The sequence below is a fragment of the Leiobunum rupestre genome, chromosome 8 (genome assembly GCF_980474605.1).
Source record: "Leiobunum rupestre chromosome 8, qqLeiRupe1.1.hap1, whole genome shotgun sequence".
In the NCBI taxonomy this organism is placed as follows: domain Eukaryota; kingdom Metazoa; phylum Arthropoda; class Arachnida; order Opiliones; family Sclerosomatidae; genus Leiobunum; species Leiobunum rupestre.
In genome coordinates, this window is record NC_143391.1 from 34,813,591 (window position 1) to 34,826,472 (window position 12,882).

At 36.8% G+C, this 12,882-nt stretch overlaps 1 protein-coding gene across 3 annotated transcripts; it reads right to left on the minus strand.

Moving 5' to 3' along the window:
• Positions 1 to 267: 267 nt before the first annotated feature.
• RhoGDI (rho GDP-dissociation inhibitor) lies at positions 268 to 3,550 on the minus strand. 3 transcript variants are annotated; one of them, XM_090156593.1, is made up of 5 exons: positions 3,340 to 3,550; positions 2,130 to 2,324; positions 1,965 to 2,048; positions 1,759 to 1,899; positions 268 to 1,494 (listed from the first exon to the last, which is right to left on the minus strand). In XM_090156593.1, the coding sequence occupies exons 2-5, from the start codon at positions 2,308 to 2,310 to the stop codon at positions 1,298 to 1,300; spliced, it is 603 nt and encodes a 200-aa protein (XP_090012719.1). In that variant the 5' UTR covers positions 2,311 to 2,324; positions 3,340 to 3,550; the 3' UTR covers positions 268 to 1,297. The 3 variants fall into 3 exon arrangements, with proteins under 3 accessions (XP_090012719.1, XP_090012720.1, XP_090012721.1); XM_090156594.1 differs by lacking the exon at positions 3,340 to 3,550 and adding an exon at positions 3,311 to 3,333; XM_090156595.1 differs by lacking the exon at positions 3,340 to 3,550 and adding an exon at positions 3,149 to 3,172.
• Positions 3,551 to 12,882: the final 9,332 nt, after the last annotated feature.

Below are 12,882 nucleotides of genomic sequence, written 5' to 3' on the forward strand. Positions count from 1 at the left end.
AGATATTACCGTTAACCTCAACAAGTTTTTGTGGAAGGGGAAACGGAAGATCTCGGGTGAAAACCCCTTAAACCAGTGGGGAGAGAACTTGGAAACTCAACGCAGAAGAAGTTGTTCCAAGTTTTCACCCAGTGCCACAAGCTGGTTTCAAACCCGGCTACTCTTGCTGCGAGGATAAAGTGCTAACCACTCCGCCACCCCACCTAATCATAATCATATAAACATTCTGAATATCAAAGTCCTTCGCAATAAAAATTAAGCCAATAATTGTACGAAACATTATTTACTGAGAATACGGCTACAACTGCACCTAAGTGCTTTTATACTGACGCGAGCTTCCTGAGTAAGAGGCCAGTACCTAAATTTACTTCTTGTGCACTGCTATAACGTTTTCCATGGGAACATAATGTAAGTGGGCAACAATTAAAATTTATTCTTAAGATATAGGATTCATAAAACCTTTGCTGATGTATTTTAAATGCGGACAGTAAAAAACTAAAAACTACTAAACAGGGAATGAAAACCATTGTTTATGATTGAAAAATCCAGTTAGCTAAATGTTTTGGCTGTCCAGCAAAGTTAAAAATAAATTTAACATATTAATTTTGTATTTTTAATGGCTAGGTTAAGGCCAGGCTATAAAAGCGCGTTAATTATTTTGTATTTGGAAATTTTGCAGTTAAAATTGCATTTATCTTTTTTCATTTAACAGAAATTTTAATAACTTCACCTTGCATACTATTTTTCTTTAAAATAAAAAAGTTTAACATTTCGGCGAAGTCCACTTTAATGAAAGAATACTACGTATTCAGATTTTTAGTAAAGTTAATTTAAAACAATTTTATAGGACTGGTATCAACACTTTTTCTACAAAATAAAAATGTACAAAAAATACTGTACAAATAGTGTGTATGTTTATTATAACAGACTCAAAATTTCCAATCTGCCAATGGCATAACATTTTCCAAAGCTAAATCTTTAAGAAATAGGAGAAATAGCCCTTTATTTTTTGGAAGCTTATTGCATTGCGTTGAAAACAATTACTTCACCAATTGCGTTTATAAGGCACCAATAGGCTGATATATATAGCAAAAAAATTAAGCCTCTTAAAATTAATAATTTTTAAATTAAGAAATTTAGTATCATTAACTGTGCTTAGTTGAGAATGTAGTGATATATATTAAAGCATTTTAAATTTAGACCCTTAAGTATAATCATTTGTGAAAAGAGCTAACAATTATTTCTACTTGAGCCGCAATTTAATCCTTTTGGCAAGTTCTTTGATATTGGAATGGCTTTATTCCCAGTCTTTTTTTAACTCAAAAGTCCACTCCCATTTTAGATGTTCGTTCTTGTCATCATCAGTGAATAAAGATTTAACATTGTAGGTCCCACGAGCCATAAGACCAGAAGGCATCTCTTCCATGGGAGTGGTATACGATTGTATTTCTGATTTTGGTGCGTAACTTCCAACCATCTGGGTTATTTTTTCCACTGCAAAGATAACATTCAAGTTTTAAGAAAAAAATTATTACAGTAAAAATTCCATTACAATGAGAAATTTATATAGCCTAAAAGGCCCACACTGGAGTTTAAAAAAATCTGTGGGAACAACCAGTGGTTCTTCCCATTCCATACTTTGTGACAGCAGATAAAACCACATTATTCCATATTTTTTTCAGCCCGATGAGGGTGACCAATGAAATTCAAATGCCAGTGTGGCCGTTTAAACCTGAGACTAGGTGGTCAAGTACTAACCTTGAATAGAATGACGGGAGATTTTCTGAATGTACTTCAGCCCAGTTACTATTTCTCTTTGAACATAAAAGTCTATTCTAATCCTATACTGAATTCCTTCTTTGATAACAAAAGATTTCTTTTTCAAAGCTTCCAAATCACCTAAGCACAGTAGAAACAGGTTAGTGCTCCTGTCTTTTTAAAAAAAAGAGGAGTTAATTGTTTACCTGTAAGATCAAGACACACATCAGGTCGCCCATCAACCATTAACGCAAGGGTTTTCACAATAACTCTATTTGGATTATTTGGCTCTGAAAAAAAAAAGGAATAGATAAAAGATAAATTTGGGTTGATTTGAATGATTTTAATTTCCCCTTAGTTAAATTATATACCAATTATAACATTCTCCTTCGTAGCATCTCCCAATAGCATCTCCTTATACTTCTTTAGACTTTCATCTTCTCGGTCAGCTTCAATTATTTCTTTTAGAGATTTTTCTGGGGGAGGTTTATACACGCCTTCTTCATCATGTTCTTCATCTGGTGACACGGCTGGGTTTTTGTCATCAGCCATAATTTTTAAGGATGCTAAAAAATGTAACTTATCTTTTAACAAAGAACACTCATCAACCATTGTGAACCATTAGTTAACAAAAACCTTTTTTAATCATGGTAACACAGACTTTATGTACTGAAGTTTTTACCGAAGCAGGCATAATGTTAAATAAAACCCTTCAAAACTTTAGAATAATTCGAATTTTAAGAAAATGAAATTTCTCAAAAATTAAACTAGCTTTACATTATTTAGCAAAAGCCGTTACTCTTTCCTATACACCAGTATTAAATTATTCATTTTGATTTTATTTCCTCTAAAGTCCCACCCATCTGCAAAATATTCCAACATTTAAATGAAATAAAGAATGAAGTACGAATCAAGTGTCACTGGTAGACCACCCTTCTACTTCAACTATACTAGAAATACTACTGACAATGCCAAAAATGTGACGTCCCCACTATTTCAAAATTCCTCTACGTGTGTAACTAAGGAAAAACATAGCCAACGTTGATTACATAAAATTGTACTTGGAAATAAAATAAGCCATGGTTGGGGTTTTAATTATCTAGATAACACCAGTAAAATATTTATAGTTAAGGATAAAATTTCTAATAAAATTTCTTAGTGATAAATTAAGAATTTTTTAGATATTACTGGTGTTTAAATTTCAAGCTCTCAGTTCGCTATTTAATGACATTTCTTTAAAATTTAAATTACACACACAAATCGTGGGAGTTACTATGTCAGTATAATTTCTTATAGCATAAGCATGGTGATCTCAGTGTTCAGGGAGTGGTTAAAGGAATTCAACATGAAATTTGTCTAACCTGTCTTATGTCAGCTATTACTATCATACCTTAAATTTCAGCCAACTAACACTAAGAAAATAATGGTGTGTGACAGAGAAGCGATACAGTGTGATCCAGAAAGGAAACACACCCACCCCCGCCCTTACAACTAGCATATAAATTAAGCATTTTTTGATGAATAAAACGTTAGGCTTAGGACTTTATCGTACCTTATTTCCAATAATACAAATGAACTCACCTCTTCTTGACTTAAAATACAGTGATAGAAGTCTTGGGAAAACTAAACGCGATTCAAGTGAAAAAGAGTTAGTTTTTTTCCTTACTCTTTTTATTATTAATGAAATTCACAGTCAGAAAATTATCGGGCTGCGATAATTGCGCTATAACAAGGCCAACTTTCATTTGCGAGCTTTAACCAAGGAGTCTGCATGTAGGTTGGCCCATCGACTACTAAAAATCATTGGATATAATTTACTAGATCCACAATTCTACGGGGTTAATTGTACGGAAAAGCGGCATCTTTTAGTGTAGTAGGAACATGAAAAAATATTAAAGTCTCAGTATTTTTTTTTTCAAAGAAAATATATTTTAATATGCCTATGACAACAAGGTTTTCACCAATAATAGATGGCGTATCAAAAGGTTCTTCTCCAAGAAAATATCGATATTTTGCCGTTGTGGTTCCTTTTTTGGTGAGCCATACTCTTATGATCTAAGCACGTCTTCACTAACGGTTTGTTTCACCACGAACAAGTAGAAAGGTGGACTACGTTAGATTTTAACCTTTTTTTCATCCTAGTAATTTTGGGAGTCACACTATTGGCTACTAACATATTGATTTAAGCCAATGGAAAACCTCTAAATTGAGAAGGAATTTTTTGCGTCGAAATTTTAATCAGCACTGTCAGCCGAATGAAATATTGAAATTCATGAACTCGCTCGGTTTGTGCGGATGAAGTTAAATAAAGAGTAGTTTAAAAAAGAAAAGGTTGGGGTAAATGACCCACACGGTTCGGTTCAGAGATCACTTTCCGAAAATGGAACAAATCGTCGAAGTGGGTTATTCCACCCAGTAGCGGCCCCAGCAAGTTTTTCTGGTGGTGCGAGATCTCATTGTGGCGCCGTCTTGCAGGCAAAAGTTATTGATCCCGTCGTCCCGATCCCGTTTTTCGGCGACTCCCCCCCCCCTATGACGGCGCCCGGTGCGGTCGCACCGTTCGCACCGCCCTAGGGCCAGTGCTGATTAATAAGCTAGAAAAGTTAGGCCTAGGCTCAAAAGAATCTGCAAAGACTCCAACCTTGTAGATTCCCCAGAAAAGCTCAACCTGAATTTCAACTATTTTTTCAATAAACCTGCTTCTTTTATTTGACAATTCAAATTTATTTTAGAACGCAAATTGCATTAATACAGTATATTGTAGTTCATTTTAGCTCCTAAGCCTTGGTTGTTCAAACCGGTTTGTTTACTAAAATAACGGCCGTCGCATTATCAGAAGTAGAGCTAATTGAGCGACAGCATAATCAGCATTTGAGATTCGATGACGTCAAATATTACATCAAATATTACGTCAAATATTACGTAGGGTACGGATGACGCAATATCTGTGAAACAAACCGTTAGTGAAGAAATAGAGCTAGTGGCATACTTATGAGTAATTATGTTACATATGGTATAAGTATAAAGGGTATAAAATAAATAAAAGGATAGCATATATCGTCATAACATGGTTGCCACCCTCATCGCTTAGCAGTTATGTAATTTCTACCGTTTTTCAAGTCTATGATGATTCATTTCAATTTATTTATTTATTTATTTATTGATCAATGAAGGCCTGCCAAGCCGATAAGCCGACTTATGCGCAGACTCACAGGTACATATAGTAGGCAGTTACAGTACAAAATAATAATATAATAAAGGCCAAGTTCAGAATATAGTAAAATAAAGTAATACTGAGAAGATATGAAGATATGGTAAAAATACATAGAATAAGAGATTACAAAGTGGTTTGCAGGTGGACACTTAAGGCGGAACGAAATTTAGCGTAGTTAGTAATTGGGACCATGGTTTGTGGGAGAGCATTCCAGTCACTAATAACGGACTGGGAGAAAAAATTTAGCCGTTGAGTTCAAGTTGAAAGTTATAGTTAATAGAACATTTGGTAAAGGTTTTATTTTCATTAATATAATGTTCAGTTTACTTAGATGGCTTCATTGGTCTAACATAATTATTATTCCCTAGGTGACGGGTAAAAGAACGCTCTCTGCGCATGCGCAAGTATCAACCTATCTGGTGTTCCCTTCCGAGATAGCGTCCAGTTTTGAAAAACCAGCGACGGTTTAAAATTTCACTCCGGTTATTATACCAGTGCGCCAATAGACTTCAAGCTTATTAAATATAGTGCCATCTGCCGTATAATCCGCCAACTAAATATTTGAAGAAATAGCAGACGACTTTTGAATTTCTACATTTTTCGGCTGCAACTTTCAGCTGTTGTGAAAAGACAATTTTGAACGAGTAGACAGCTTTCATATATTCAATTCAAAACTCGGTCGGTAGGCGGCGATGCTTATGACAAAATTTTAAACTACGCACGAAGCCTTTTTTTATTTCGGCCGCTTGCCGTTTTCCTCCATAGAAATCTCATAGGTAACTAGAATGCTGCCGTGTAACTGGCAAATGGGCCAAACGCCGTGGCAGACGATTGCCAGATCTCAGCCAATCAGAGCTCAAAGAGTGGTTCTGCCAAGAATTGAATGTCACCAGAGAGAATGACGTCACCTATCTCCCGCTATAGTAGCGGATCCAAGGAGGATTATTATCCTCCTTGGCGGAACCACTCTACGGCCTCTCATTGGCTGAAGGTTCAAGGTGAACTGGCGTCAAGCTCGGCCGTAGGCGGCAGCATTCTAGTTACCTATGAGATTTCTATGTTGTCCTCCATAGAATCAGCTAATTTATGCTAAAGGGGAACGGTCAAGCTATAACCAGTTAGATAGCCCTATAGCCCGTTAAAAACTAAAATTTATGGCGAAAACCGCATAAAAAATATTAAGTGGTTAATTTTTAATAAAAAAAAGAAATTACATGAAATTGAAAAGCGCGCGTCCACTGTGACACCTGGTGAGATATCGGCGAGACAAAAAACAACATAAAAACGCGCGCTTCTGAAGACGCCAAAGATTTGTTTTGCACCGTTTGCACGCGGGGCCCGTTCCAGTACTGTTATCATGAAGGAATAGTATATATAATATTCCTTCATGCTGTTATACGCGACCTAAGCCTAAATTGCGCGATTTTAAATGTTAGGATAGTTCGCAAATCGCTCACTAAAGTGCTGCTGGCGCTGGCAATACACCTTAAGATGGCGGCGAAAATTCAAACCGTTTTTCGAAGAGTGGCGAAGTCGAAGAAAGTATCTGTCTTTAAGGCAGAGCTACCAGTCCAGATATTCCAGAGTTGGAGAAGGTCGCAACAGTGGCACGTCAATGGCAAGTTTGGAGTTCCGCCTCTCAGGCGTATCGGTTTCGAGACTTTTCGTTAGCTTGGTGAATCGGTTGTGGGCTTTGGTCAGTTGGTCTCTATCTCCAGGCCAGGGCCGGACTGGATAGTAGTTGGCCCTACCGGCTATGCAATCGTGTTGGCCTCATTTTCCATTAATGACAAATTTTTCCACTTTGGCCCCCAATTTGAGTTGGCCCCGATCTGACCGGCGATCGCCGGTTAGCCGCCCGGGCCAGTCCGGGCCTGCTCCAGCCATCTGCGGGCTCCAAACCTCCGAGGCATAATTCACTGTGTAAACTGGCCAGAAAAAGTGGCTGTCCGGTCCTAGAGAAGCTATTGGATGAAACAAAAAGGGGCGTTTCGGAAAACGACTCGAGAGGGAAAAACGGGTGGTTGTTCCGTCGCGAGAGTAGAGCCCAGTGTTTCCACTTGTAGGGAATTTCTCCCTTTGTAGGGAATTTTCAACTTTCAAAATTAGAAAAGGGATTTTTATTCTGGAAAACAATGTAAGTTACCACTATTATGAGTAGAATATAGTTCATTGCAAATAAATATAGTCTAGTCTTTTCTCCATATTGAATGCTTTTTTGAATAGTAAGGGAATCAGCTGCACAGTTCCTATAGTTACTAAACACGTTATGATTAATTAACCTACACCTGAATATCATGTCCGTCACATTGACTATAAAAGAAATTTCAGGAATACTTTTTGGACTCTTGTTGCTAAAATAGACGCTTTGAAATATGCGTCTGTAAATCTGTATCGTGTTCTTTTCAGTTTCATTTTAGTTTTTCGGAATTCGGATGTAAACTTACAAATTATTATCTTTAACATTTATATTTTTAAAATTCATGGTTTTGTATAACATTAAAAATAACTCAAAGAGACACGATACTATGAATATATTTAACATATATTCATGACAATACTTCATGACTAATTTTTTTTCCTTTTATTCAAAGAAATTTATAATTATTTTGGCGATCTTTCGGGCTGTAGCCCCTTATCAAGCGACATGGTCTATAATAATAAAATAAATTTATTTGAAAACATTCCTTGACTTAAATATTAGGTGAAAATATTATATTTAACTCATATTATGTTAGAAATCAATAGGGAAATTTTGAGGGAATTTCTAACATAAAAAAGGAAAAAAAAGGGAATTTTTTCGGTTACCTAATATTGAAAAAGGGAATTTCAAATTGCCCAGAGTGGAAGCACTGGTAGAGCCTGAACGGATCGTTGTTTTTAAAGTCCAATCCGTCTGTGATCAGTGATGGGCGCGCTCGTATCTTTGGATACTTTTAGGATACGAGATGATACTTTATCCGATAAATAAAAATATAATTATACGATTTTGATATGATCTTCTACATTGCAAAATGATCGCGATAGAATTTTGAAGGAAATAAATCGGGAGCGAACTATATTTGAAAAGATTCTTCTCTTACCTAGCCTAGCGAAAAAAAGAGCGGAATAGAGCTAGTGCTTCCATTTGTTGTATTAGAAATTACACGATAGATTTTTTCGGTTACCTAATATTGAAAAAGGGAATTTCAAATTGCCCAGAGTGGAAGCACTGGTAGAGCCTGAACGGATCGTTGTTTTTAAAGTCCAATCCGTCTGAGACTGTGATCACTTGGTTCGGATTCAATCCGTCCGTGAACTGTTTACGTCGGATACAATTCGTATGCGTTGCATCCGTAAGTAATTTAATCCGAACTGTCCGATCCGACTATCAAAATAATCCAATCTAGAAAAAAATCCAATCCGTAGGATTACGGATGAATATATCCGAATAATTGGACGGCTTGGTCAGTTATGGATTTTCACCTCTTAAAAATGTACGGATTGGATTTTAATTGGATGAATCCGATACTGAACGAATTCGGGTTTTCGAAATCCGATCCGTCCGTGGTCCATTCACGTCGGAACCAATCCGCCCGTGGTATGTACACTTCGGATTCAATCCTTTCTTGGCTCGGTCTCTTCGGATCCAATCCGAACCGTCCAATTTAAAATAATCCAATCTGTGAAAAAATATAATCCGTAAGATTACGGATGAATATATCCGAATAATTGGATGGATTGGTCACTTACGGATTACAATTTTACGGTTTGGATTTGGTTGAAAGAAACCAAGACGGTCACTGAACGGATTTCGGTTTTAGAACATGTAATCCATCCGTGGACAAATTGGAGAGTTTCGCATTTTACTAATCCTTCCACATATTGAATTTTCTTAAACGGATTGAAGTGTCAACAAATTAAGCGGCTACGGATTCGAGGTGTACAGAGTAAGGCCTATCTGTGAATACGTTGACGATGAGATAAACGTTTAAATCTAATGTATTACATTAAATACAAATTATGATTTACGATTTTCACTTTTCAGTTTAACACTCATTACGCACAATTAATACCCCCATTATGCACCCATGGGACTCGGAAGGAATTAACAACTTTAAAGGGGGTAACTTTACCCTAGCCACCCTACTTTGCACTTTTCACATTAACATGTTAACCAATCAAACGTACAAATTACGCACAATTATGCTCAATTATGCACCTCAGTCTTAATATTACGCATCACAATAGTTAATGGTAACATTTAATTGTAAAAATGTTGCTTTTCCTTTTGCATTCATAGAGGGTCAGGATTACCTCAGTTTTATGCTATCTAATTGAAATACTTGGGTTTTGTTTTTCCAACTTTGAGGCTGTTCACAAATTACGTAACACCAAAAATAATTTTTTTGAACACCCCCTACCTCCCATGATGGAGCCAAGAGAGGGGGAAAAAGATTGAGCAGCTGACTATGAGCGAAAAACACAAAACGTTTAAATGAGTTTTGAAAAATATATTTTTATTTAAAAAAAAACAAAAACACGTTTAAAAAGGTATTTTGTAATTTTATTTAAAAGAACATTTAAACAATGGACCACGTCGACGTCGACCTCAGATTCAACACCGGCAAGTCGTTCTCCGCATCTTACAACTGTTTCTCCAGTCATCAATGCAAACGGAATTGCATTGGCGAAATCATCGTCGTCACTATCCAAGAAAAAGTTTGGTTCATCCGCAAGATTTCACGGTTCGAGTGTCCTACTTTAGGAATACAAAAAACACACACACTGAGTAAATAATAACTATAAGTAGCTCTATTGCTAAAATGATAATTTTGTAACCGATGTTACTTATAATTATACTAAAATGCCTCTCAGTTATGACCTGATTGAGTCAATACAAAAATAGCACTGTTTATACTTCAAAAATTAAATTTTTTTATAACGAAATTTTTTCTTACTATACATTATACCACAAGTAACATAATAACTATAAGTATTTGCTTTAATGACACCATATCAGTTACGACCTGACTGAGTCATGCGCAATTGATATGAAAATAAGTTTAGTTTTTTCTAACCGATGTTACTATATATTGAGTCATGCGCAATTACTATGATAGTTTCGTTGTATATTTCGTTAATTGTCTTACTTATTGTTCGTATGTTACTTATGACTATACTAAAATGCCACTTTTACTATTTATCAGTGATGTGCACTATACTTTAAAAATTGTATTTTTATTACGAAATTTTCTTACTGTGTTTGACGTCCATTAATCCTGTTAGGCGTTGACATTGCACCATACTCAGATGTCGAAGGCGGGCCCCTGTTTTGCATTGATTGATAAAAACGTTCGGGGGTTGGTATGCGCTTAACCAACAGCTCTGACCGTTCATTAGCCCTGCTTGGTACTGACACAAGAGCAGATGTTTTTCTCTTAATTGACATCGCTAGCCGATTGTTAGTCTTAACAGGAGTCTTTAAGAGTGATTGACTGGGTGTCGAGTTCTGGGATAATCTAAAAATATAGAATAAAATTTAAAATTTTTCTCCAGACAATTTAATTAGAACTTCAATTTAATATTCCAACCAGAAATTTAATGTGTAATTACCTTAATTCGCCTTCCAAGTTTTGAAATTGGCCGTCTCGCACACAGAAACTGATAATTGTTCTTCGTAAATGTACGCTGGAATCCCAGCTTTCGTAGGTTGCTTTCCCAGCGCCGCGACAGTCACCGTACGCCTTACTGGCTCCCGTAAATTTTAAAGTTTCGTAAACTAGGTCTACCGAAACTTTATTTACGTTTATTAACTGGTACGCTTCCGCCACAAATTATCTTGATATCCGTGAAAACGTAAATTTCATTCAAGTTGCTAAAAGAAGCGCCCATGATTCGCAATTTGTAGAAAATGCTGAAAACTTCACAGAACAACTTGCTGTGGTTCACTATTTGAAGCATGTTCTCACTAGTGACTGCGATGAAAAATTGGCTTTTGTTATGGGACCAGCAGGAACTGGTAAATCTTGCGTTATCCATGAGATTGTTCGAGTTGTAGGTCCAGAAAAGGTTTTGCTCATGGCCCCAACTGGTGTTGCCGTGCACAATATCGGGGAGGAACAATTCATACTGCCCTCAAATTGAATACCACAAGAACGACGCAACAACTGTCTAGCGTAGCAGTACTTCAATTTCAAGATAATATGAAGAATATTTCGATTATAATTGTAATTGACGAATTTAGCATGATTGGTCCGAATCTGTTAGGTCGAATGGATCATCGCTTACGACAAGCTCGGCCTTTAACGCAAAATGAACCAATGGGTGGATTTACCGTTTTGTTTTTCGTAGATTTCAACCAGTTGCAACCTGTGGGTGACACTCCCCTCTATGTTCATCCAAACCCCAGAATGGATACTGCAATTGCGGGCAAGCAATATACTTGCAATTCAAAAAGGAATTTTTCTTAACACAAATTATGAGACAATTTGAAGAAAACAATTAAGATTCAGAGAGCTACTAGGGATACTTGCAATAGGAGAACTAAATGACGAGGATATGAAAATGCTCATTTCGAGGAACAATATTGCCAACTTGGACGTATTTAACTCGTTTAATGATATTTTGCGCATAAAATCCCTCAATGAAAATATACAAGAGTATAATAACGAAAAGCTTCGAAACTTAGGCGAACCCGTTTCGAAATTAAAACGCAGCATAATAATATCACGGCCGCAGGGGCAACAGCAGACGAAGCCCAAGGTTTAGAATCGTTTTTGGCTCTGTCTGTAAGCACAAAAGTAATACTGCGCCGCAATATGTGGACAGCAATGGGACTTTGTAACGGAACAACTGGAAAGGTTGTTGACATAATTTACAGCCCCACTGATGACCGTAATCATTTGAATGAGTTGCCGTTGTGTGCGCTCGTGAATTTCCCAACCTACGGGGGTCCAACGCTCTACAATAACGCTATACCAATTCCTCCAGTTTCCGCTTCAACTTGCTTACGCTGTTATAAGTATTCACCGTTCCCAAGGTTTAACATTGGAAAAGGCAGTTGCGGAAATAATATAGGTGTAACATCAGCGGCTGTTATTCAATTGCGAAACCTACACGTATCAGTATCTCAACTGTTTGTAGAAAAATATTTTCATTTATAGTTTATAATTGATGTCCTTTGGATAAAACACCTTAAAGCACCCTTTTAAACCAAATTTTATCCAAAGTGAATCTAAATGTACGATTTATTTATAAACCAATGTGCCGTTAAGAATTGTGTATTTAGTAGAAAATTTGTTACAGCAGTAACAGTTACAGTACCAGTCATAGTTCATACTTTAGTTTTAGAACAATATACACCATATAAATTCAGCAAGAAATCAACGAACAAATATCAAAAAGAGTTTTGGCTAAAAGCCATTTATTTTTATCATTTAATCCATTTACACATCACGAAAAATGTTCGCTTTAAAGGAATATAACCTCAGGTATTTGGTGTGGAAGACCAACGTTTGCAGCTGTGGCCGCTCTTGCCTTTGGCTTTAGAAATGTTTGGCGCCACTGTACACGGTAATTTGAAAAATTGAAGGGGTGTCCAATAAAGATTACTTTGCAGGTTATATTCCCTTTAAAGCTCCCGCTACTGATGTGTCACTAGCTATTCTCCATCGTCACCGTCCTCCGCTACAACGAGTACCACCGTCCCTACGTCCGCGGTTTAAATTCAACGCTTTTCGTCGTGGGAACGAGCAGTCTTCTCAACCAAGACCGTTTCTTTCTTCAAATGACTCTCGTCACTCTACGTATGTGTACCGCCCACCTTTTCAACCGACTAGTACTTATCGGGTAACGTCTCGTAGGGCTTCTTGCCCTAACTGCAGACACCCACCTCATGAGTCCCGTCTGTGTCCCGCACGTTACTCCAC